The sequence below is a fragment of the Cimex lectularius genome, unplaced genomic scaffold, assembly GCF_000648675.2.
Source record: "Cimex lectularius strain Harlan isolate CLEC.00 unplaced genomic scaffold, Clec_2.1 scaffold6, whole genome shotgun sequence".
Classification (NCBI taxonomy): Eukaryota; Metazoa; Arthropoda; class Insecta; order Hemiptera; family Cimicidae; genus Cimex; species Cimex lectularius.
In genome coordinates, this window is record NW_019392677.1 from 3,048,560 (window position 1) to 3,076,300 (window position 27,741).

General features: G+C 34.4%; 3 protein-coding genes across 5 annotated transcripts; 1 reads left to right on the top strand and 2 right to left on the bottom strand.

Annotated features, from left to right (window-relative positions):
* Positions 1-415: 415 nt before the first annotated feature.
* Positions 416-27,043, bottom strand: LOC106673864. 3 transcript variants are annotated; one of them, XM_014406223.2, is made up of 27 exons: positions 26,009-27,043; positions 24,311-24,428; positions 23,954-24,039; positions 14,418-14,580; positions 13,655-13,740; positions 13,510-13,601; positions 13,304-13,456; positions 11,508-11,807; positions 11,316-11,447; positions 11,220-11,255; positions 8,723-8,782; positions 8,460-8,659; positions 8,228-8,399; positions 7,731-7,781; positions 7,585-7,668; positions 7,469-7,525; positions 7,283-7,378; positions 7,086-7,148; positions 6,922-7,014; positions 6,677-6,778; positions 6,445-6,567; positions 6,289-6,375; positions 3,905-4,042; positions 3,594-3,713; positions 3,371-3,535; positions 640-678; positions 416-578 (listed from the first exon to the last, which is right to left on the bottom strand). In XM_014406223.2, the coding sequence occupies exons 1-27, from the start codon at positions 26,090-26,092 to the stop codon at positions 446-448; spliced, it is 3,033 nt and encodes a 1,010-aa protein (XP_014261709.1). In that variant the 5' UTR covers positions 26,093-27,043; the 3' UTR covers positions 416-445. The 3 variants fall into 3 exon arrangements, with proteins under 3 accessions (XP_014261709.1, XP_014261707.1, XP_024081273.1); XM_014406221.2 differs by having other exon boundaries at positions 8,228-8,659; positions 26,009-26,362; XM_024225505.1 differs by lacking the exon at positions 7,731-7,781 and having other exon boundaries at positions 8,228-8,659.
* LOC106673865 (FAS-associated factor 1-like) lies at positions 15,142-17,234 on the bottom strand. Its single transcript, XM_014406225.2, has one exon. The coding sequence runs from the start codon at positions 17,146-17,148 to the stop codon at positions 15,235-15,237; it is 1,914 nt and encodes a 637-aa protein (XP_014261711.1). The 5' UTR covers positions 17,149-17,234; the 3' UTR covers positions 15,142-15,234.
* On the top strand, positions 17,630-19,278 carry LOC106673866 (RCC1 and BTB domain-containing protein 1-like). The gene is made up of 2 exons (XM_014406226.1): positions 17,630-18,222; positions 18,655-19,278. The coding sequence occupies exons 1-2, from the start codon at positions 17,722-17,724 to the stop codon at positions 19,261-19,263; spliced, it is 1,110 nt and encodes a 369-aa protein (XP_014261712.1). The 5' UTR covers positions 17,630-17,721; the 3' UTR covers positions 19,264-19,278.
* Positions 27,044-27,741: the final 698 nt, after the last annotated feature.

A 27,741-nucleotide genomic window follows, 5' to 3' on the forward strand; every position in this document is an offset into this window, starting at 1 on the left:
TTTGTAATAATTAAAGCAAAACATAAAGATGAAATATTTTATTACACTGATGGTCTGAAAGACAGAGGGATAAAAAGGTGGCCCATGATAGTTCGAGACAATTGTGTTATGTGAACCTTGCAGTTTGATCATTTAAGGTCATTTTGATCTGTCAGACACGTTTTCAGTTTGTTGCCATGTTCAGTGCTGGGGATTAGCTTCAATCAGGAACAAAACGATTTTACTTTTTTTTTAAAATTCAATTTATTATAGAAGAAGTTATCCATTGTCAACCACTCCGAGTTGATATGGAGCATGGGTCGAATGTATTTATTTCTTGAAATCGACCACTTGTAACAGTTACAATAAAGGAATGGAAATAAAGATTAATTCAATTTAAACTGTTAATTATAGAATAAAGATTGTCAAAAATATACAACAGAACAACTTGTTTATTAAAATTGCGTTAGCGGGATTCACAGTCATCAACGCTTACACTGTCGGTTTCATTATCTAAAAGAGATTCTAAAGATGCTATAGTCAGCAGTTCATTCATCGAATCAGAGTATATTTTTTTCTCAAGCTCCTTTTGATCAAGTCTAGAAATAATACCTTGTGATTAAATAATATACCACATACATAATACAATTTACAACTTACACATGTGAAGAACTAGAAGATTCTAATACAGACAGTGATCTGTACACACAATAAAGTCAAATTATACTTTTTAAATTAAAAACTTTAAATTGATCATAATATAAGCTAAATACAATTTATTCTTTATATTCTATATTAGCAAAAGTATACCTTTTAAATTAACCTCAAATAGTTCCACCTCAGCTAAACCACAACCATTTTTCAAACCAAATTGCTAACCATGGAAACATTTACAGATGAAATAAATAACAAACATCTCAAGGATGCAAAATTAATAATACTGATGAATAAAACTTGTTTGAAAGTGCCTGAATAAACTGAAAAAATTGGGATGTACAACTAGCCTAATGCTAAGGCGGGTTCTAGCCAAAAAAAGAGCCTCATAACTGTTCTCAGGCCTTTCACAGGAGAGCTTAATCGGAAGTCATAGCTTAATTGAAAGTCATATATGAGGGGTCAAACCACTTTACAATAGTTTCTCTATATTTGTCACAATTAAAAATCCATGCGATATGCCGGGATTCGTCAGCTAGCATGGCATGTATGAGTTGGACACCCAACCACTCAACCACTTAGGTATGGAGTAACGAAAAAACAGAAAAAGCGGCTAAGGCGAGGACATCCCAACCTCTGAACTTAACCACTTCGTTCCGGCCTCCTGACAGTAAAAATACAATAAAAAACACGATTAAAAGGAAGGGCAGCATTGGTGGGCACAATCAGCAGAGAAACTCTCACTTATCAAGAGACGATTGGTGACCCCTCAAAGAACCTAACTTGTATAAGAAGGGTCATCCTTACCTGAATAAGTATAGGCCATATGAGGTTCACACATGAACGCTTACTATTCAAAGCCTGTGTATATGTCTGACATGCAGAGAATGTGTGCTTGATGTTTCCACCTAATTAAAGGGTGTGATTCCTTGGCTCCATATAGAGAGTGTGTAGGAATGCCACCTGATACGAGAATCGTGCTTTTGAACCACAGCGATTATCTGGATCCCCTGTTCCAGTTCTTGGATTTACTGTATACAGGGTGTCCCACAGCTTCCCTATTTTTGGTCCAATTTTGATAAATCTTTTTTTTTTAAACATTTTCATTATGAAGTTTACATTACGCAGAAAACAAAAACTTTGAGCCCTGAAGATGATCTCAATAAAGATCAAAACATTGGCACGATAAAGAAAATGTTTTTCTGAAACCTACATCACACCAGACCGCATCTCACGATTTCTGAATAATCTTTTTTCAAAACATTTTCATTATGAAGTCTAGATTTTTTATGTTTCATCGATTCCAGAAATAACTTTTCGTTCATTTTTTGACATAAAAAATACCCTTTGTAAATCTTTTTTTGTGTGTGGTGAGCATTAGCAATTACGCAGAAAACAAACACTTTGAGCCCTGAAGATGATCTCAATAAAGATCGAAACGTTGGCACGATAAAGAAAATGTTTTTCTGAAACCTACATCACACCAGACTGCATTTTTAAGAATTTTTTGCATTAGTATGGGTTTAATATTTTAATTTTTCCCCCCATGAAAAATGGCTAAAAGGAGAGCAAATTCAAAAGGGTGGGTTGAGATGGGAAGTTAGTGTCCGAGTGGATCGAAGTCATGATAGCTCAAGTGGTAGAGCAGTGGCGTATTTAGTGGAAGGTCGTGGGTTCGAATCCCGCTCGTGACACTGACTTTTTTATCTCTACGAATACCTTACATATAGACTAATTTATTGAAAGATTTTAATTTTTATTAAAGTTAGCGAAATGAGAATTTTACATGACATTTTCACGTCACCCGATTGCGATAAACACCACTCCAGAAAACTTGAGTTACCTATTTAGAAGAATGACAATTTTCTGCAAAACGATTTATGGGTAAGGATTTCTGGAACCGATGAAACATCTAAAAACAAGACTTCTAAAAAAGAAAAAAAGGAAGTTGGGGGTCTGGAGTGAGTTCCATTGTTCTCTCATTTTCTTTTTATCCTTCTGATTGAAATGCTCATTTAGTGTGCTTTCCTATGCCAGAGAAGGGCAACTCAGTGAATGAATGTATTTAAGAGTGAGTGAGAGTTTGAATGGGAAAATTATTGCAACCGTGTGCAAATTTGAGTTTATATAAATCAGTAATCTGTAATGAGCTCTGATGACTCTCAAACTGATGAAATGAACTCACAAGTCTGTAACTGCCTGAATAACCTAAAAAAACTGGAACTAGCCTAATACGGTGGGTCTAAGGTCATAAGGGAATCTTAAAAAAATGAGACTATTAACAAATGACCGATTTTGACTATTTCTAGAGTAGACATGAACCACAGAGTTTATCATATGCAACTGCCCTGTAGTTAGAAAAAGGCTGTGATACCTAGGGCAGCCATTGTTGAGCATGTAGAGCTTGATACCAGACCCTGGAGAAGAATTATTTTAAAAAAAAGAGCCAATATTTCTTAGGTAAACCAGCAGTAGATTCTTGGAACTTATTAGAACAACGTTTAAGGGCAAAAGAGGAAAATCTCTAAAACTCCAAATGGAACAGTAAAATTCTGAAAAGCCATACATTCCCATATATGAGCAAAAATGCATTCACTACTGATATATGTAAGATACACACATCATTGAATATATTATTGCTCAATAGATAATAGATCAACTAAAATCCTAAAGTAGCCAACTATTTTAACCTTAACCTTATTATATTATTATTGTTCAATTCTTAAAAAACAACAACCTGGCATTATCCAATTCTTGATAGGATGTTGCTGATGATGAACCTACACTCGTGACCATGTCTAAAGTGGTTGCTAACGATTCTGTGCTCATCCTCAAACCTGTTTCTTCTTCCATTTCTTTTTGGATGTCAGAATTTATATCGTTTTCTTTTAACAATTGAGAACTGAAAAATAATTTAGTTTGTACTAATTGTAACGATGTACTCGTAGAAGAGTGTTTACTATCTTGAAAGCCATTTATCTTTCGCCATCTGAGAAGAGGATTCAGGTAAACATAATTTTGTAGAACTTTTTGTTGTAGATAAACTGGAAGTATCATCTGAATATGTATCTGGCTTGTTGCTAAAAAAACAAGATGAAATTATGTTATTTTCATTTTGTAAAAATAAGTGTTAAAAAAAAGTATGGGATTCCAATAAAGAAAAAATAATGAAAGTAGATGATTACAGAATATCTTTGTAATTGTCTACAGAGAAAAAAATATTTTTAATGTTTTTTTAAATTATGATATATTAAATGTTTAAATTGTATACCTTAATAAATCCAGATAGATAGGAGCCCACTGGGCAAATGCTTTTCCATCATCATCATCTTTTTCAGACAACAACAAATCAGTTAGAAATTGAAGATCACAGTACGATGATTGTGAAGTTGTGGTTTTCAACCGTTTACTAAGAATAACAATATATTTTTATTTATTTAAGAAGAATACAAAAAGACTTGCAGAGTATAAAAAAAAATATTGCAATTAACATAAAAAATCTGTACATATTTTTGCTTCCGAACTATCGAAGGTGAATAATAATAATTCATGTAGGAAGTTGAAAAAATTTTTGTTCTCCAAAATTCAAATTTCCACTTGCATTTTCTATTTCAGACCTTTCTGAACAAATTTGGTTCCATGCCTGCCTGCGGTCAATTCCTTGTAACCGGGAAAACTCCGAAACCATGAGGCCAATTTTTATATTTTCAGAGATTATGGGTTGGTTTCTAGATGGTTCCCCTACGAATTTCATCCCAATAGGATCAATGTTATTGCCTAACATGCACAAGTAAAATCGTGTACCCAGTTTCTCGAAAACCAGTTGTCATTTTCTTAAACAATTTTCAGGGATTGTGCAAATTGCTTTCTAAATGATCCCCTATGAATTTTATTCCATACAGATTAACATATATGCCCAAAATATGAGGAAGCTGTACTGCCCACCCACTTGGTAGACGTTTTTATATTACAATAAAAATAATGAACAAGTGAAATGAAAATAGAGCAAACTATATTATAAAATGTAATACTTGAGTAAAAATAAATATAGACATTATAATAATAAAATATATATAGTAAAATATATTGAGTGCAAAGTGATTCTTTGGAGCACTCATGAACCATTGATAACCCACCCATTTTTACATGACAGAAATGAATTCCAGACTGTCACCCCAGCCACTTTGAAGGAAAGATTAAAGGGTCGTGATTGATGAGAAATGAAACTCAGTTGGCAAAGCCCTTTTAAATAGCTTTGTGAGAATAATGACCGCAAATAATGGGCAGAAGAATTGGTGAGAATTTTGAAAATAAGCAAAACAATATGTAATAATTTGTTATATGAATCCCAAATAACAAATTCGACAGATTCTCAAGATATATGATCAAAGTGGGCAATACATAACTGAGTTAAAAGCGTCGTTAAGCTGGTGACTTGCTACAGCATCAAGCGACTGGCTGAAAGGGAATCTTAATCGAGGAAATGTGTGAAAATGAGAAAAAGTGCTAGCATATAAGCCAAGGGAAATTTCATAAGGTGTAAAATATTTTAAATGTCATCATTCATATGACTAACACCATTCTTAACATTAATAGAACTCACTAGCTGAAAAATTTGCAAGTCATCTGCAAAAAGGTGTTACTTGGAGTACTGGAGTATTTGAGGCAGAACATTAATGAATAATGAAAATAAGAGGAGGCCAAGTACAGAGCCCTGTGGAACTCCTTTAGGATGTTAACAATATGTAATGTACTTAATCTTGTTTTAAAAATTAAATAAAAAGTTAAATATATGTATCTTAATTATATGTTTACATTTGCGTAGCATGTAAAAAAATAAAATAAAATAAACAAATAATAATAAATAATAAAAGTAAACTCCAATCTCAATTAAAAATCACACAGAAGGTTCTTTGAATCAAAGTACTCCAAAATTTGTCAATTAAAAAAAAATCTCAAAACCTTTCTCAGACCAGGCAGGATACTAGTTGGTCTAAAGTCACTTAGAGTGGTTGTTAGTCTTTGGCAAAGGAACTTCTAATGCATTCCAACAATCAGGGAAACTGTAAAAGGTTTTGGCAAAAAAGTGAAACAAGTGATGAAGAATCAATAGAGAGAGACTTTTTATTATTGTATGTGGAATTTCATAATGGCCCAAGAAGAGACAGAATTGAATACTTTAATAATATCACCTGCTATAACATTTTTGAAAGAAAAATTGCCCTCCCAGAACAGATTAGATTGGAATAAGGGTAAATTTAAAGAATTAAAAGAACAAGAAAAGTAGATTACAATCAGGATACGCACAAGAATTGGCGCAATGCAAAATCAGCATCACACAAACATCTCCACTTACTGTAATCAAGAACCCTAAGTTTGCTTGATTTAAAATAGCAGGAGAGAACCAAAATGGAGAATTCTGTTTTTAATTATAAATGTTTAATGGCAGCTACAGTTTCAAGAACACATACTAACTTTGAATTAAAATCACTCATCATATTGATGTCAGTATGAGTATAAATATAATTCCAGACAAGCTCCCCGGCAACTTCCAAGGCATTTGATGTTATATTTTATATTTTAAGCCCAGTATCTTATAACACAAAGTAATTACATAACCACACCGTTTATACTTTATGACATATTATAACTTACTCAAATTTGGTTAATGCATGGGCTGCAGTGTAGGATTTGCTTTTTCCACCGGAACTCTTGTCTTTATCATTCTTATCATTTCTTTTACTGAAATGAGAAATTACTCATTCTAGGTCTATAAGTTGTGGATTTAATTTTCAGTAAATATCTAATCACTTCATATCTTCTAATAACTGTTTTTCATAACTTTCAACTGGGTATAAATCTTCAAAATACAAGTCTGATGCATTTGCTAATTGATCCGCTGGCCTTTCATAGCTTCCATGGAGAAATTCCTGACTAAAAATAATTCAAAACTTAATCTTATCGATAAAATTATTTAAAAAAACTAAAAATATAAAAAATATCATTGCTAGTGTATTACTTAGATAAATTATTATTTACTTACTATACTCTTAACCATTCTTCATCTGTCATAGTGCCTTTTTTTTGTGTGATTTTAGTGGGGATAACTGGCAGTCTTGGAGGACTCGATAAGCTGACGTTTCTTCTAATGAAAGAAATAACTAATAATCATTTTGATTTGAACTTTCATGTTAATATTTAAGGTGTTGATATAAAATAAACACAAAAGAACAATGTGTATGTTAATAAAAATACATTTTACGATCGCTTATTAAACTAATAACTTACTCTGACTTAAAAATTGTATCCAAATCATCTGAATGATTTTTCTGCATTGACATTGCTGATTGATAACTACTTTTATTCGGTTGAATGTTATTTCTAAAATGCATTATATGCTATGAAAATATCTTTGTAATAATAACGATATCACGATTTTCTACTTATTGTACATTTCTTTAGATTTATCATTTTCTCTGATGTCTGGATCTGCACGATTCTGCCTTCTTTTATGCCTGTTTTTAAATATATAAAAAAATTAACTAAAGTATAAAATTAGATAATGATAACATATTTGAAAAAATGCTTTTTAACATGGCATAAATATGTCTTAATGTTTTAAAATGATCATAACTAAAATGAAAATTACATTCTTTTGTTTCTATCTATGGACTGGGGTGAACTTCCTTTCAGTATGTTCTCTCCTTCCTCTTTTTGCTCAGAGATACGTTTTTTGAAATCTTCACTGGAATTTATATAGATTTGTTAGTTCGACAGTTTGAGTGTGTTTTATTTTGTACGTAAAAATTCGGCATGTTTAGAAAAAAAAAATTACCATACTTGTTCCCACTCCTCTAGCGAAACAATGTTGGGTTTCTGAGAACGTGAGCCTCTTAAAAATACCACAGATTTATGCAAAATCATATAAAATGTAATATTTAAAAAATATACCTCGTATCAATGATGTCTTCATATTGAAGTCTACGACTGCTCCGAGCACTATGTGACATGCCTGGTTCACTTTGCGACCGTTTTCTAGGATAAAATATTAATTACCGGTTGAACACTTAAATTACTGGAAATAATTAAACGCAAACAATTTTTCCTGTTGACGTTTCTCTTCTTCCGCCGTTTGGTCAGTTTCATCCCTTAAAAGTAATTGATGTATATGTACATATATTTCAAATAGTTACTAAGTCTAGTATAGAAGAACTAAGTGATATTTATCTTTCTGCTCATCTGTTTTTTTCTTTTAGAAAAGCGATAAATTGATTTGTTTTTGAACTAACACAGGCATTAAAAACATTGTGATAAAACCTTTAACAATAAAATAACTCAAAGTAATGATTTTTTGTTGTTCAGGAAATATTATTTCAATTTAAAGTTTTTGATTTTTTAAAATATTAAATATGATATAGGTAGCTTCATGAACAACCATTTTCAAAATATTGATATGATAGATGCAGTCTAGAAAATATTTTGAAAAAAAAATGGTTGGTCAAGTTCAGAAGCCACCTACACTGTAAAGACAAAATATTCAGATAAAGATTACAGTTCTAAAAATACAATTTCAAGAGTTAGGCTAAACAATTACCTTTGTTTTAAATCCTTATGGGCCAACTCATCTGTGAAATTGAGTGCAGAATGCTTAGTTTCCATACTCTCCCCTTTTAGCTTCATAGTACTGAGTTTATTTGTTGTGTGTTGCGAATGTGTTGAAGCATTTGGTTTTGGAGGTTGATACGAATCTGAAGGAAAACGTTTTTCTGCCGTTTTCTCGGCATCATAAGTAACCGATTCTTCTGATTTAATTTGTTCAAGTTTACCCTGCCTAGCTAATGGATTAAGTGTACCATAACTTTCTCTTGTTTTGCTAGGTTCATGAGTGGCAGCTTCAGTGGTTTCATCTAACTGTTTAATCAACTTTGACGGCAATGGATGTTCACTAAGTCTGCTCATAGTGACAGAAGGTAGTTTATTCGCTTGTGCACTCTGTATGGCAGGAATCGCTGATTTCTCTTTACCTCTGTAGATTTGCATTTAAAAAATTATAATTCACATCATGATTTTCATTACTATTAAAACTTACAGTGGTTTCATTGCACATTGGCATATTTGTGGACGATTAACATCACCAGGAACTGAGTATCTAAAATTCTATATTAGTTATTTTTCAAAAACAGATTTTTGTAATTAATTTACTACTCAATGTTCCCTTCCATTTATACAATAATGTTAGAAAAACTTCAAAAAATTGATAAAATATTGTAGTATATATATTACGCAGGGCGGGCGACCAAGTCCCGAGGGGTTAAATGCCTGGGTAGACTCGTACCCCATCAAAAATTACTACTTAATTGTATTAACACAGAAAGAGTAAAACACTTCAATAAAACAAAATGTGATTGTAACAATTAGCTGGGTTATTGACCTGCTGGAAACATGAAGTTTTTTCGGAGGATCTACGGAAGAGGTCAACACAGAAAAAACTTCCTTTCGGTTTTTGACCACTTCCGTAGATCCTCCGAAAAAACTTCAAAATGTGATTCTTATGGGAAAAAAATCATACAAAGAGCACATAAAAAATAAAGAACCTTTCATAGTAAACAGGAGAAATTATGATACACACTGAATGAAATAAAGTACAAAACATGAAAACAAAAACAGACATTACTATAAAAACAAATGAACAGTAAAATATTGTCTCAAGAATATTTGTATATTCTAAAGAAAGAATGTTTTAGAAGTTTCTTTGTTGATATTTTATGAAAATAGGCTTGATTTTCTGTTTAATGGGATTTTTATCAGAGTATCTATGCTTTTATAAAGTTCATTTTCCTCTCTTTCGACCATCTCAGACACAACTGGCTCTACGAATCAGTTTGTGTCTGGCCTGGTCCTAAAGTGAGAAAATAAGTTGCTGAAGGGTTGTTTGTTCAACATGAAAAAAAGTGAAATATCTCCAAAAATAAAAAAATAAAAAAAATAAAAAAAATAAACCGTTTCATTAGCTGGATGCTCCCTTTTCTCTTACAAATTATGAATTGAGCTCTGGCAGAAAAAGATCTCCATGCCATTTGTATCACTTACTCCAGCCAGCAGTGGCTATCTGTGAAACAACTCTCATCTACACCCCAAATTTTATTATATTTGGCAAATTTTCATCTCAATTACATTTGCATTATTCCTGTTTAAAATTATATTATTAGGGATGGTTAGATCCATTTTTATTTCCTTACAATACTCGTACCAGAGCCTATCATAAAAACTAGGCCAAGAGAAAACCAACTTTTACTTTGATAGTTGTTATGAAAAATATACCATGCATCTGAATTTATCATTGTAATCTGTAATTTTTTTATTTTATGTATTTTATGGCATGCAGAAGTAAGGTGATATGTGTATATATAATATTTTACATATCTTGCATGAAGGAGGATTGATTAATCTTGATGAGGAACTAGCATTGGAAGTTTTAAAATTTGCAATTTGAGTGATCTGAACTTAAGTGGATGTGATAGTGATAATATTACTGGAAATATTAATCCATAGTTTAGTAGTCATAATTGGCCATAATAATTATTTAAAAAATTCTTTTTATATAAGGTTTTGATTGAGATAAAAAATTTAGTATCAAGAATGGGATTCGAACCCCAATTGAAAAATAGCAGAAAGAGGCAAAATTCGAAAGGTTGTGGGTTGAGATGTGGAGTTGGTGTCCGAGCGGGTCAAAGTCATGATAGCTCAAGTGGTTAAAGCAGCGGCTACTAGCCGAAGGTCATGGGTTCAAATTGCACTCGTGACACTAACTTTTCCATCTCAACCAAAACAGAGAAAAAGAATAATTACAGGAAATGTTGTTATAGGTCAATACAGAACGAGAAAATCATGCAAACTTGCTGCTCTATTGTATTTGCGGGGTATTGTGTGTCTCTAATAGCCTTTAATACCCAACTTTTCACCTTCTTAAAGCTTAAACAAACAGATGGTCAGAAGAGTATGGAGGGTCAGGAGCTGTACATGTTCCTTCCTAAACCTTACACAACTCACCCTTCCTCCTACCCTAACATCCCACAATCCAGCCTCATTACAAGGTATAATGTAACTGATGTCGATGGATGATTAGGGGTTATTGTGTAAATAACAGAGCTTCATGGGTACCAGATAAAAAGTAAGATAAATTTTACTCCAAAGAGAGGGCTCCTCTGGTGCAAACGTTTAGATCTCTCATACTCATGGGAACCACACGGAAAAACCAAAAACAAAAAAACACCAGGGGGATTCTGTAAAGGATTGATCCAAGACCACCCAACTCTTGGAGATAGGGAAGGGCTCCGAATTCGTATCATCTCAAACAAAGAACTAAAGGTTAATTTTCTCGCATCACTGTAGATGTGGGGGAGCTTTAAAAAGATAGAGATATCAAAATTGAAACCGAAATCACTTAAACAAAGGTAATGGAGAAGATTAACAAACGATACAATTGCTTTATGAAACCATTCAGCATTAAATTGATGGCTTATATGTGAAAATTTATTTTTTATTTAGAGTTAAATGACCAATAAAAATATATATAAATTACTTACGGATTTGATGTACTTCCTTGTTGCTCTTGAGGAATGCTGCAGTTAAAATATAAAATAAGATGAAACTATTTTTAAATGCAATTTTATTTGTCATACCATATTTCGTTGGGTCCTCCACAAGGCATCACTGTTACTTGCACTGAAATGAAGCTGCCATCCATTTGCCTTTGATTTATTGTTTCTGTAGTTTGTTTGTCATCAGCCATTTTAATGGAATGTGTAGGACTTCTGTAAGATATAACAATCAATTTAACTTTTTATTTTTAATTTATATATTTGTATACATACTGTGGGACTAAATCCGAACGTTTCTCTTTACAAACGTATTTCGGTGGTTTCGAGCGCCCTTGTTTAGGACTATCGTCATCATACATGCCAGAGCGAGTTCTGTGGATTTTCTTTTGATTCGATAATGCATCTTGACTATTGGTATATTCTACGTTTTTTCCCTGGATATACTGCGTTCGATCTACGTCAAAACTTTTGATTTGCACATTAACCGAAGATGGCATCTTATGTTTATTTTTAATAGGAAAACATTCTTCGTCATCATGCATTCTGCTATGATTGGCAGATACTTGTTCCTGACTGAAAATAAAACGAATAGATTTTGCTCAAATCTTATAAATAAATCTGAGAAATTAATGAAGTGCCAGTTTGAAACAAAAATTATAGACATCAATTTGAATAAAAACTTGCAGTTCAATTATTTTAATGGAGAAAAAAAATAGGGTGATAGTTTTATTAATAACTTTGATTTGTTTCTCTGTACAGAATATATTACTAATATAATAAATCATGAGAGTTCTTTATATGGTCTGTGGAGTAATGGAACTATAATTTGATCTTTACAGATTATCTTGCTCTGAATATACTGGGTTGGTCTGTGCCATTTAACCATCTTCTTGGCAGTTCAACCACTGACACCAAGTGCATTGGGTCTCTGCAAGCGTGAGTGTTATGATGACGCTTATTATATCCCACAGATGGTGGTGAGGAATGATGAGTGAATTGCCCTTACACTGTTTAACAAGCAGAAAGAGGTGACACACCTGTTTATCCTATGATAAGTAGCAAATACGGACTGGAAAGGCTAGGGAGTGGGCACAACCGTAAGGGGTGAACTTATGAAAAGCTAGAACCATCGATTTCATGGACGACATGAAGCCAGAAATGCCGATAGCCTCTTCCCTGAATATATAATGCTGATGATGATGAAACAGGGTAAACAGGTGTAATCCAGGGTATGGGGGCAACTTGAAAAGGTGAGCTTCATATTCATGGGCATACTTTTAACCACCAGGAGGGATCCGGTTTCCTTAGCAAAACATGGAGATTAAATGGTGGAAAAACTGTTCTTTTCATTCTTTATCCTTCTTTACTCTTGAAACCCATCCCAACCCTTCGGTACAAGGGAGATGTCCATTTGAAAAATAATGGTGCAGCCAGAGGGCATGGCACACTCTTTAAAGCACAAGCTGGATTTCTATATGGGCGAAAGAAATCACTTTTGAACGAAAAAGCTGGTGCGCGATGAACCAGTTCCTGTCTGAAATGATGGGGACAGAACATGACCGACTGAACTACGACCTTAAGCAACTTTCAAGCTCATATATTGCTATTGGTTTGGATTCTTAGTGATTTAGTTGTAAGATTTCTGGAAGGTACTTATGGTTTGATGCTGATGTTTAGGTTGCTCTGTTTATCACTTTACTGAACATCTAGGCTCCCCTAGGGGTTGTTAGCATTCCACTCAGGGGTGATAGAATGACCAATTCTAGCAATAGCAGTGCACAGTCAGGTGCTTAATGCTCGCCCTCCCTTTGGAAGGGGTAAGTGAGGTATCTTGTCTTGATCCTTAGGGATTGGGATGTTCTACATGTGAACTTACGAGAACATCATTCTATTTAAGCAGAAGTGCACGACTGATAATAGCCAGGTTCAGTTGAAAAAGAACCTCATCAAAAGGCGATGTGACCTTTAAAGAATTTTTTTTATGAGTGTTGGATCTCCCCAGACTAACCAGTGATTATAGATAAATTAAAATCTATTTTATACAAAACATTATGCCAATTAATAATTACATCCTTGGATAAGGATCTTCACGTGGATCCACTCCGACTGTCTGCATCGAAGTTCTTGACATCATATTTCTCAATCTGTCATGAAAATCCTTAAGTTCTAGTTTTGACATGGCCAAAATTTTTTTTATCAGTTCTGCCCGGTCACGTCCATATCTGAAATATCACCGTTTTAGAAAAGTCTTTTAGATATAATATAACACTCATACTTGTTAATCCCTTGGGATGATAACCATTCTATAAAATCCCTTGGAGGCGGATTCGGATATTCAAGACTTCTGTATGATGGGTCCCCAGAAGACTGAAAAGTTAAATCTGTAATTACTGCACAGTCTTATATGCCATACTTTGTACCTGTTCTTCATGGTATCTGGGTGAATTATAATCCCTTAATTTAATATAATATCCACCGACTGTCAACCATAGATAAACAGAACAACCTGCCGGAGGTAATTAAAAATAAATGTTGATGTTATTTTGGACAAATCATAATAGACGTTTGTCAATGTTTATTAATCATTATTTCTTGTAGTTAACCTGGGAGTGTCTGTTATATGAAATTTTCTCAATCAAAATCTTTATTTCGTACTATTTTAATTATTTTCTCAAGGATTGGTACTTGTGTTTCTTCCTATTACCTTTGTTCAAAAATTTTCTTAATTTTCTTTTAAATATATTTCATTGGGGTATAAATTGCTTTGAACAAGTATGGTTGGGCCACTTAGTAAAAATAAAAGATAAATTACGACAATATAGGGAAAGAAAGGAAATCATGAGTACTATTTTGGGCTATTTTTCATTACAAAGGGAAGAATGAAGTTTCAAGAGTGAATTGTTGAAGGTTTTTTGAAGCTATGATTATATTTGAAAAAGAATAATTAACCACAAAGATAAAAAAATAAAATTAGGTGAAATCCAATATAAATACTAAACAATAATATTACAACCTAAAAAGGTAAAAAATTTAACATTAATAAAGAAAAGAGCTGCGAGAGTGAATTTTATGAGTGACCAACAATATTAATGTTAAAATAGCAACCACTCACAGGTTAATGTGTTTTATAATTAATAAATTCACTTATTTTATAATAATGTGTTAACTTTATTTTGAATTTACCTAGTTCTACTCCTTTGACCACAGCAAATTCAAAACATGTTGCTCTTGTACTACTGCAAAAAGCACAAATGAGGAAACCCAAAAATGTTGACGTTAAATTGAGAAATATACTTCTCAAGGCAGCAAGAAATATCCAAAATACCATCAATGCAGCCGACTTCTTCTATAAAAATATAAGAAAGTTGGATTTGTTGAAAGTGGTGTTAATTTAAAAAGAAACAACCCTTCAAAATTCTCCAGGTTGGATAAATAATCAGAATAGAATATTTTTATTTGTGAACCTTTTTTCCTTATAGTATGTTTTTAAAAACATACAATTTCTGTTTGTTATAATTATTGTCAGTTTATTATGAACAATACGTAATATTGGTAGACAAACTTTATGTTCATGCTGATTAGTATTTATAATTCTTTTATGTATTATTAAGTAATAAAATACATTTGTTATTGTAATATGAAAAATAATAATGGATTTGCCATTTAGCAAGTCGTAGCAAGTTAAGGCTAGCATAAATATTAGAACGTACGGTTGTGTGAATATAAACTGTACTTTTTTTATTGCAACTTTACTTTTATAATTATAAATTTTATTTATTTTAGTTTTATTTTCATAACTTTAAATAATTTTTTTTTTAGCAAACGGTACAATGTATCATATGGCAAGTTACATTAAAATAAATATAATCAGCTAACATTTTGTCTAAATTTGTTTATCATATCAAAATTGAAGTTCACACAATCCTTGTGTTATATCATTACAAAATGTTTATTTGTTTTATAGAAAACACCCATAGCCCCATTGTTTCTTTTTTTTTTTTTAACGTTCTTCTATGTTTATCACTTCTTGAAAATGCAAATTGAGATCTTTTAGGGTTTTTGATTCCTCCGACAATGTAATTTCACGTTTTGGCCAGCTCATCATGATTTTATACTCTCCGAGTCGATACCCTTTTGAAAGAAGATAATTAAAGACAACTTCAACATTTTCTGTCAACAAGAACCGTCTATGAAATGTGTCACCTGAAGGGGTTCTAAATTTCATTGTTACAATTTCTTTACAATCTTCTGTGGGTTCAGGTGAAATTTTTGCAAGAGCGTTGCTTTGTTCTTTGTTCTTTTTTTCAGTGTCTTCTTCGATCTTTTGCCTTTTCCTTTCTTCTTCTTGACTTTCCATCAACAGTTTCTGCTTTATTGCTTCTGCCTTCGCTTTGTCTTTGAAAAGTGATTCTTGAAATGCAAGATCTTGTTCGGCCATCTCTCTTTCTCTTATTGCTCTTTGTTCTTCGTTTTTAAGTTCACTCTCCTGCATCTGTCTGGTTTTGCTAACGATTTGCATCATCACATCAACAAATTTGTTCAAATCCGTTGCACCGTAAATCACTTCACTGAGCTTTACTACAGAATGACATTTGGAAACTATCAGTAAAACCGGTAAAACAGTAACAGTCATGTTACGAACTGTTTCAGTTATACTTGGGCCGAGACTTTTCATTGACGAAGCCAAAAACATATTTTTGTTGGATTCATCTGTTAAATCCCAACCCCAAAACAAAGTGTAATGTTCAAAAGAATGTAAAACAATCTCAGAGCACAAAATATCTTTACAAAATGTTTTTGACAGAGGGCTGCCATCGTGGTGCAAATAAACAGCCAATGTTCTCCTGTCTTTGGCTGGTTTCATGCATGATTCTGCCATTGCCATTTCCAACGACCCTGGAAAAAAATTAGGTGCAGTTTGACCGTATCTCTGCATGAAACCATCGATGAAATGTACAGACCCTACTGTTTCATCTTCTACATTTTTGGGAATAATGGGTATTATTTTTTCTTGGGTGATATCGCTTGAAAAGATCTCATCGTCTGTATTAAAACTGTCTGAAGCATCTTCATAACTTTCTCGGGAGCTGTCGGTGTCTAATGAATCGAAACATTCACGAGGTCGAACTTTTAAACAGTTGTAAAAAATGTTTGGTAGCACGATTCCGATCCAAGAAGTGTCATCGATGGATTCAATTGGCCATCCCGTCCAAACTTGATTTCCAGTAGGTATGCCAGTTATGAAACTTATATAATGTTTCACAGTTAAAACTGTTGTTTCAACATAAACAATTAAAATATAATCTCTGTTACTTGTTTCATCCAATATTTTTAGTTTTCTAATTCCCAGTTCACTGTCTTGGCTTTTAGATAGATTGGCAAATGTTAAAAGCTGTTTTTCCAAGCCATCATCATTGTATAAATGTGTGTTAATAGGTCTGGTAATCAGAAATAAGTGTATTCTATTTGTTGAGCCCAACTCGGCTAACGTTTTATCATCACTTTCAGGTTCCGAAGACCAGCCACTGAGGATCTGTTCCTGGGGAGTGTATCTAGTTACTGAAGAGATCAACGATTTTAATTGGCTCAATTTGATGGAATCCAAAACACAAAAGTTGGCAACTTCATTTTCATGATAATGAACTTGAACATCAATCTGATTAGAACCGCTGCCAGATGGAATGGAATCGACGGTGATTCCATCACAAAATGCACATTCTCTAGTATTTCCATGACCGCTTCTTTCATCGTTCTGAGAAGATTCTGGAAAATAATTTTTCAAAGCCACTTCTAGGTTCCAGTCGTTCTGTTCCAATAATTGAATGGCTTTAGTCGCATCTTCAATTCCAGTGCAGCTTTGAAAGTTTATAAGTATCTCATCCATTTTACTCAAACTGTCGTTTATAGTAGACATTATTGTTAAATCGATTAGGCAAGAAGGAATTCAACAAATTTTTGGGGAAATATTTTAAACTGAGAAATATAACATGTTAAATAGAAAATAACAATATCTGTTTTAGAGCATCTGTTAAATGAGGTTATGTGAAGTACAGTATACCAGTAAAGAATAATTTAATACTCATTTTCAAATATTCGTGTAGAAAATATTCTTAGAATGGCATGTCAGAAAGGTGTTACAACGCATAAATGTGTACCTTTTTCATGTCATTTTTAGTTGTTATTTTATTACAGTTGATTTGAAAAAAAATTTTCTTCTCTTGAAAGTAGATGTGACTAAAAATGGATTTGAAAAAGTTGAAATTTTTTTCTTAAAGAACAACTTTTCTTCAATTTCTTGATTTTTCCATGTTTACGTGAAACATTTGAATGTCTAAAAAGTGTGAAACATAACTGTTGGAGGAAATGTAAATTGTAAATTAAAAAAAAAGCATATGATGAAAATCAATAGATAATTTGTTACATTATAAATATCATTTAATCCATTTAGCGGTCTTAAACCACATCGTACATACTCGATCTGCTAAAAATGCATCGTCTGACAGCTCCTAAGACATTATGGGCATGGGGAAATAATAATTTTGGACAACTCGGACTCGATTCTGAGGAGCCGTACTTTTCAGTGCCCGAGCAGGTGGATCTCAAAAGTTTAGATCTCAAAGCAGATGAAATTAAGGGAATCTACACCGGGACGTATAACACATTCATGGTGCTCAAAAATGGAATTGTCTATGGTACAGGATTGAACAACGTGGCCCAATTGGGAGCGAATCCTTTGATAGTGAGGAAATTCACCCTGCTAGATAACTTAGACGATTATTGCATCCGTGATATGGCAGTAGGCTATGAAGTGATTTATGCGATTACAGATAATGGAACACTTATAGGTTGGGGTTCCAATGCTCTGGGCAAGCTTTCACTTGACCCAAATAAGTTTCTCACATGCAGAATACCAGTTGAAATCTATGATGATGTCAAGAAAATAGCTGTTGGAAATAACTTTGTCATCATTCTTACTAATGAAGGAGAGGTGCTTTTTAAAAAACATTTTTCTTTATTAGTTTAATTTGATGGTTTACTCTTAGCATTCAACCTTAATATTTTTATTTAAAAAAAATAGTTTTAATATTTAACATTTAGATATGCAAATATATTTCAATTTCCATCATAATGATTCATGAAAGAACCAGAACCAGATCTTGTTAGGTATTTTCAAAATTAATATTTTCGTTTTGCAGTCTTTAATGAATATATTTCAATTATTCCTTTTAATTTTTTTAAATTTAAAAAATCAAAGTTTACATAGTTGCAGTGTACAGTGCAATTTTTCGTCATGTACCTTTTAGAAGTTGGATAATCTTTAAAATCTGTACGGTTTTTTATCGTTAATAACTTATTAATATTAATACTTCTTAGAAAACCATATCATTAAAGAAAACTATTAACTAAACTCTTTCTACAGGTGCTGACATTTGGTGATGGAAGAATGGGCCAACTTGGTCGAGAATGTAGTGAAAAATTTTGGAAAGTAAAACCGATGCAATTCGACATGCCTGTGAGATCAATCACTTGTGGGCAATTCCATGGTCTTCTTATAACAGAAAACAACAGAATATTTACATGGGGATCAAACAATTGGGGGCAGCTTGGAATCGAACCGGATAAAATAATGAACCCACTGCCTGTGGAACTGACATTTCCAGTTCCAATCGACAGGAAAACAAAAATCCGATGCGGCTGGCGACATTCAGCAGTGTTTTTCAGTAAAGGCCAAATATTTCAGTGGGGCGACAACAACCAGAAGCAATTCGTAAGTGGCACGGGGTTGGAATATTTTCCGTTTCAGTTCAGAGAAGAATTCATTGTGAACAAGGTTGCCATAGGATTTGCTCATACTCTTGTCATAATTGAAAAAGGTATTATCATGGCATGGGGTGACAATACTTCAGGGAGTTGCGGCATCGGAACGATAACAAATTTAACTCTTCCTCTCAAATATAGAACAGGTGTCAAAACTGCTGCGATAAGAATTTTTGCTGGTTACAAACAATCTTTCGCTTTGGCATTATAAATCAGATAATTTGATGATAATGACTTGTATAATCATTGCTTGTTAAATTTGTATGTAAAATATAGTTTATTTACTCATATGATTTTGTTAGTTGGCCTATTGATTTTGTCATACTAGGACACAACATCAAAACAATTATTTTAAGTCAAACAAAATTGTTATTTTACAATCAATACACTCAATAAACACAATGATATATTCAAATATCAAAAAGCAGAAAAAAAATTATATTCGTTAGTCATAGTTAATGATTTTACTAGCACAAGGGATAAAGTATAAAGGAGACGCCCAGAGGCGTCATTCAATAGTGAAGGTCAGTGGGACAAGAACCTTAACCCCATGCACCCTGGAATAGGTCAATTTAAAAGACAATTCTCCCTTAAAACGAGATAAGGTTAAAGTCTATTGACAACTTAACAAGCGAAAAATGCGTGGATAATAACCCAAACGTGGAAAGACAACGTCCAGTCACACGTTTGCCTTTTGGAAATACATTTGTGCTCATCTTGCAGAAAAGTATATGATATCAAAGTTACGAAAAGGACGTTCGTCAATACAATATTAACTGAGATTAATTTATTACTGAAGCATTTTGAATAACTTGTAAACAAAACTGTAATCTTCAGCACATGTCCGTAATGTTCAAGACTCATGTCCTTGTGAAGAAATGTACTCCGTTAATCAGTCGATCTTTTTCCTTTGTTGATTTCCTTTGATCTTATCCTTAAACCTCTTTCAATGGCTTCAGTGTTAGGGTCATGACATTATTCAAGGGAAGTTATTCAGATATCGTGAGATGCGGTCGGGTGTGATGTAGGTTTCAGAAAAACATTTTCTTTATCGTGGCACGTTTCGATCTTTATTGAGATCATCTTCAGGGCTCAAAGTGTTTGTCTTCTGTGTAATTGTGCCATCCTTGCGTGTCGTGTTGAAAGTGCCCGCAGGACACGCAAGGATGGCACAATTACACAGAAGACAAACACTTTGAGCACTGAAGATGATCTCAATAAAGATCGAAACGTTGACACGATAAAGAAAATGTTTTTCTGAAACCTATATCACACCCGACCGCATCTCACGATATCTGAATAACTATCGATTAACGGTCACTAATCTCTACACATTCAAGGGAAGTTAGAGCCAGCGCGAAGAAGCTATGAGACTGAGAGAAAATCACACTATAATAATAGCAAGAGTTCTTCGGCGTTGCAGAAAAACAGGGCTTGGAAAAACTACAAGGCCGGGACAGGGTCGACCTAGGTCTACAGACAATCATCCGTCATCAGGCAGAAATCTGATAAGAAGTCCGAAATATTTCGATTTCCTCCAGGATTGTAAGAAGAAGGCTCAATGAAAATAACCGAGTTCATGGAATCCTTACCACAGCTTAAAAATGGCCAGGATTCAATTCACACGGAATCACGTGGATTGGTCATTGGAAGACTGGGGACGAGTTCTTTTTATAGATGAGGCTGGTTTCAGTCTTAAGATGACGAATTTGATATAGAGGCGCTCGGAAGAAATATAGCCCCATGCTGTACGGTTCCTCAGGAGGCATTACAAGGTGGGTCATTGACGCTGTGGGGTGGCATTTCTTTGGACGCCCGCACCGAATTGGTTATGCGAGGAAGATCTCTAACTTCACCGAGGTACTTGCAAGACATTGAACATGTACTGCCATTTACCCCGACATAGGCGAGATCCTTTCTAATGCCGGGTAATGCCAGTCCCAGTATAGCGCGTATTGTGGATTACTTGAATGAGGCATTGAGTGCTTGGTGTGGCCAACTCGAAATCCAGATTTGAACCCAAAAGAACACGTGTTCTTACCAAACTTAAGCGACGGGTACGACAGTGAAATCCAGGTCCTAACACCCTAGAAGAGTTGGAAATGGCTATTCTTGATATTCTTGATGAACTGGAGAGAATGCGTCAGGATTTTATCAGAAATCTTTTCCTTGAAATACAAAGGCGACGTGCTTCATGCCAGAGGTGTAAATATTCTATATTAAAGGGGTCAAAAAAGTTTTTTATATTTTTATTTATTTTTGAATTTTTTAGAATTAAGTAATAAATATTTTTTTAAAATTCCTTATTTTTACAATCAAACCTATTTTTAGTATGCAAAATATGAATAAACATTCATTCAGAAACTAAATACATTAACATTTAAGGGTGATGTTTATTTTGTCCAATAGTTTACTTGAAAATATACAAACACAACACATTTAACACTAACGAAACGCATCTGGTAAGTAAATTAAAGACTGCTACGAAGTGTGGTACGAACAAAGTCATAAATAGAGGGCTCGGACAGGGTGATGTTTTGTCAACTATACTGTTCAACCTTAGCTTAGAAAGAGTAATGCGGAACATTGAAATTAACCAGAATACGATTTTAAATCGATCCAGACAATAAATGGCTTATGCGATGATGTGGTTTTAGTAGCAAGGACTATTAAGACATTAGAAGAGAGGAGCAACTAAAAAGAATGGCTAAGTCTGTGGGGTAAAGAGTAAATTATGAGAAAACTAAATATATGCTTCAAGGTTTGATGACAGAATATGTCGGTTGGAAATTTTTGAAATAAATGGAAAAAAGTTTGAAAATGTGAACACATTTAAGTATTTGAACACCAGATTCATGAAGCAGTTAAAGGTAAAAATTGAAATAAAAGAGAGAATAGCTGCAGCTAGCAACTGTCTCAGCGTTGAATCGATTTATGGTAAGCGTCCATTTCACGAGGTCATAACCTCTGGATTTTTATAAAACTGAATTTAAAAAAATATGTTTTGGTTTTGTGCGCGAGCGAAAAATGGTTACTTATAACCAGAGCGTCTTCGACATGTCTAGAATTTGGAAAAGTATTGAGAAGGATGTGCGGTGATTAGTGACCGTTAATCGGTAATTATTCAGAAATCGTGAGATGCGGTCTGGTGTGATGTAGGTTTCAGTAAAACATTTTCTTTATCGTGCCAACGTTTCGATCTTTATTGAGATCATCTTCAGAGCTCAAAGTGTTTGTCTTCTGCGTAATTGTGCCATTCTTGCGTGTCGTACGGCACTCTCAACACGACACGCAAGAATGGCACAATTACGCAGACGACAAACACTTTGAGCCCTGAAGATGATCTCAATAAAGATCGAAACGTTGGCACGATAAATAAAATGTTTTTCTGAAACCTACATCACACAAGACCGCATCTCACGATTTCTGAATAATAATTGAGAAGAATATTTGGTCCAAGCGGAAAAACAAGGTCGGGAACATGAGAACAAATAGGGGTACTCGTCAGACTTAGTGACGGAAATTAATGGTAAAAGGCTCGACTGGCTGGATTATTAAAAGAATGGATATACAGAGACCGTGAGCAAATTTGTAGAAAGTGACCGTAAGGAGGAAAGTAGGTAGACCGAGGTTAGTAGGTAGTAGGTAACTTAGTAGGTAAATTCATTAATTTCGTGGTCCGTATTAATTAAGGTTTTCAGTTGAGATAAAAAAGTCAATGGCACGAGCGGGATTCGAACCCACGATCTTCGGCTTGATACGCCGCTGCTCTACCACTTGAGCTATCGTGACCTCGATCCTCTCGGACACCAACCTCCCATCACAACCACACCTTTTGAATTTTCCCTCCTTTTTGCCTTCCTTTTAGTAGGTAAAGTAGGTAGATGGTTAGAGGAGGAGGAAGGTATGAATGAAAGTGGGAATAAAAAGATAGAGAATGGAAGCAGGGGAAAGGGATGAATAGAAAGAAGACAGGGTCTTTGAAGGACTAGTGCAAAACACATTTAACACTAAGAAACTCATAAACACATAAATTAACATACATTACATCAAAGATAGAACCGACACACTAACCACACCCTTCACGACCTTAAAAGAGAGACTTGTCTTCACAAAAATCACAGTCCACCACTGAAGATGGAAATGCCGAATGCGCCTGATAGATCGACACCGCGATGATCAGTAGAGACAATCGACCAAATTGTAGTTGATGTTTGATATTTACCCGTTAGGTTGTGTAACTAGGGCTACTTTGAGACTACTGTTGCGCGACTGTTGTGGGTTCCTTTAGCAATTTTGGGCTGTCCGGATACAAAGTTCTGTATCTACATCAGTGCAGGGCACATTCTGTTTTGAGCAGACCCACAACAACGACGGACAAGAAATAGTAAATTAACATGAAATCGCAGATCAATAAAAGTCTATCGCATATTAATCGCGTTTTATTCTATTTTTATTAAAACATAAGGTAATTTTGAATTTTGTTTGACTTAGACATTACATTGACGATGGCTAGAAGTCGATACCCGTCTGATAGATCAAAACAGCGATGATAGGCAGATCGAAACGATCGGAAAAGACCAAAAATCCGCAGACACCAGGAGGAAATCTCACAAATTAAACCATTACCATTGGCTGTAATATATGGTGATCTGAAGTCGGTTAGGTGATAACGCAATGATTCATTATTTAACCGTATCTGAATATGTCAGAAGTTAGTAGGTAGTAGGCAACTTAGTAGGTAAAGTAGGTAGATGGTGAGAGGAGGTGGAGGAAGGTCTCATGAAAAAGTCAGTCATGAGAGGTGACTGACTTGTGGGTCAAATTTATTAAAATCAATCCTAGGCAGATTATTATTAAAATAAAACTTATATTGTAATATCGGTACAGGTAAGCCTTACCATAAATATTGGGTACATCATAAGTATATATGAACCGACGTATACGTGGAGTGTTACGCTTCGAGCAATTACAATGATCGCCATAACTGCAAAATAAAATGTATTATTACTTTAATTGTTATAAAAGTTTTGCACTATTTTAAAACTGAGAAATTGTTCTAGTTAAAGAGCTACTGAGCTTGCTGATAAACGATCAGTTTTAGCATAAATATGTTTTTGGACTGAATACATGAATTTGGGTTAGGTTAGATAGCGTTAGTGTTACGGTTAGGTTACATATCCACGTTTCATTTTTTTTAAATTGCATTCTTGGTCATTTACGCCAGTTTTTAAAATGAAATAACGACAAAACTTTACTCGTTTTTGCGACACTTTCCAACGAAGGTCCAAACCAATCTTCGGGTATCGAAATTTTCCAAATTTCGTCCAAGTGGTCCGTGACACTGTTATAAGCTCCCTCCAGTACAGTTGAAACCTAGGATGCGTAAATAATATTAGCTTATGTATTAAAATTATAGTTAGACAATTTCAGGAAATTCGCTGTTTTTACGCCAGTCGTCAACACTAATTTAGAGAGGCAGGAGGCAAAAATAGAGGCATTAATAATAGCAATAATAAGAAATTTGCAGTCCCAGTTTTTGAAATAAATATTTTGTTTATTTGTATACAATTGGTGATTTGTCATCGGCAAAGTTAAAAGTGAAAGTGTCAGGGTGAGTAGATCAACCGTGTAAATTGTGTAAAGGAGGGGTGCGAGTACGCTACCCTGCGGGACACCAGCGACCATTGGGTAAATGAACAAGTTTTGGAATTTAAGATATTATTTGAGTATAAGGTGTATGTCTACTGGTTTTCACAGAAGCCCTGAGTCCTTTACTAAGTAAAATACCGGTGATATGTGTAAATTGTGTAAAGGAGGGGTGCGAGTACGTTACCCTGCGGGACACCAGCGACAATTGGGTAAATGAACAACAAGTTTTGGAATTTAAGATATTATTTGAGTATAAGGTGTATGTCAACTGGCTTTCACAGAAGCCCCGAGTCCTTTACTAAGTAAAATACCGGTGATATGTGTAAATTGTGTAAAGGAGGGGTGCGAGTACGCTACCCTGCGGGACACCAGCGACCATTGGGTAAATGAACAAGTTTTGGAATTTAAGATATGATTTGAGTATAAGGTGTATGTCCACTGGCTTTTGCAGACGCCCCGAGTCCTTTACTAAGTAAAATACCGGCGATGTGTTCAGGAAGACACCATGGCAATACTGCTTCAGCTCGAAGATAGTGGCAATGGTGCCTACACCGCGATGAGGAGTCGAGTGGCAACCTTGGCAACAAGTTCGTTACACAGGATTAACAGTAATTTTTCTTTAAACTTACCGATTATCAACACCATCAAAAGTCTGATGGTTCTGTAAGAGGTTATAAGGTTGGTTTGTTTTGGTTCAGAATGATCCTTATAGAATAGAATGACGTTTGTTGCTTTTTTAAGGTTGGGATAGGATTGGAGGAGTAACTGAAGGCGTTTTAAGAGTAAAAATTATTAAAAATACGTCAGTCGTATAGGAAAAAGGTGGCCGCTACGAGGCTAGATGAGCAAAAGATTTCTCTGAGGAGATTAAGAAAGGATCAAATTGCGTCTTTTGATTCATTTTCTATTTTGGATATATTTGCTAATTTAATTTTAAAAATTATAATCTATTAACTATTAACATTCATGTTTTTCTTCTAAAAGAGGCGGCCAATCGGTGAAGGTTAGGTCATCTTGCATACAACTAACATCATTATAAATATTTTCAGTTATGTTAAACGAAAATATTAAAAGTTGTTCCTTTATTGACCAAATTTATATTTTGTCGTTTATAAGTTTAATAAAGACCAACCAGCCAGATGTTAAGTAATTAACTACAATCACCTGTAGTAGTAATCAAAGAATATTCGTAGTTTACGAATATTGCTTAGAATCTAGCCGGACAGTCAGAAAGTCTTATAGAAAAGTACCTAAGTCATCCAAGTTACGCGTGGAAAAAGAAAATAACTCAAGGCATTATATACCACTCCTATGGACGACAGCACGATGAGCTCGGTGTTGATATTTAGTGTTGTCCCAGACATTTTCTCCGGATTTTTAACATTCATTTGATTCTCTAGTCGTGTCCGGGATTGGTTCACGGGTAATTTTGTGTCTACATTAAACGTATTCGAACTAGAAAACCAGTCATATGAAAAAATAACAGGTGTGAAGAACTGTTTCGAGTTGAATTATGATTTCTTTAGACATAAACGGAAGAAAAGATCGAAAACGATATGAACGTTAAGTACCTCTTTACGCGTAAGAAAGTTAACGACAAAGTAAACAAATTCGTCAAAGCGTATTTGTTTTCCATACTTTTCTACTGCTACCCTAAAAATCTGTTTACTCCTTTCGGATTTATTTGTTTTTACAACAGTATGCGTTTCTTTAGATGTTCCGCTGCATCCTGGGCTAATGGAAGGACACGTCCTATAAATAACCTCATGATGCCAAACAAAACATAGGAACTTTAACTACCGGGCATGCCCACAGATTCCATGATCCCCAAGTATGACCTCACACAAAGCGACATTTTACTGTATTTTGTGCAGACTTAAAAACAGGACACTAGAGGCGGTATTTATGAAAAGAAATTAATTGAAAAGACAATTTCCCTCGTAAAATTTGCCACGGTATTTTAGGAGCTTCCCGTAAAAGATATAAAGACTACGAACGCAAAGAGATGGCCGCCTTTCTGATAACCAAGCTGCTCCATTTCATTGGCCTAACCTGAGATCATGTACAGTACGTGATTAAGTAAGTCCTTTTCAGGAAGTACGAATAAAGAAACAGCGATATCGAACATGCACATAGACTCATAGACTAGCCAAGGAAGCTCAGCAGCACCGGTTGAACCAAAACCCTTCTATAAAATTTCAAACTGCCATAAAAAAACGATCGTAAAGGGTCATGTTACCTAGTGGAGCAACAACCGCACAGGCAAAAGACAAAGTACTGCAGCAGCAAAGCGTATGGTCATTGCTGGTCTGTTAACTCGACATTGGCGACTAAATATGGGGGGGGGGGTGATGGTCTGCGGTACGGTTCCTAAGGTAATTTTCCCAAAGGAGAACCCGAACATTTCCAAAATATTGAAAGAAAAATTCTTTCGAGGGAAATAAATAAAATTTAGGTCGATAACCAGTAATAAAATAAAATCAAAGTTTCCAATAGTACGCTACTATGAAAGTGAAGGAAAATTTTCCTACTCACTGGAAAGAAAAGCTGAAACCTATAAATATAACAGAAGACACTATCATGGCTAGGGTATACCAATAAAAAACCTAAAGCTTAATAATTGAACTATAACCCAATCGAATAGTCCTATCTAGATGGACGCAATGCAAAAGGTTCTACCGGTTATGGAAGGTCGCTCTAGAATTCAAATAACTGATGGTACAAGGTGATTGACTGCACGACCAAGAAGAGTTAGTAAAGAGTCTATAGTCCATTTTTAAGTAGACAGTTGGAAAAAGTCCTTTGGTTAGTCCTGGTTGTAATTGTTCCTTAAGTCGTCCCACACCTACAGGCTGCTCTCAGCATCTCATTCTCTCATGTGTCCAGAGAATGTAAGTTTCTGTACGTTTAAAGAACCACCGATCTGATAAACCCTTAAGTACCACTCTTAACTCTATGACTTTCACATCCTTTTGAAAGCTCACGGTAGTTTCAGTATATCACCTTACATTAAAAATGCTTATTTTTGTGGTCACTA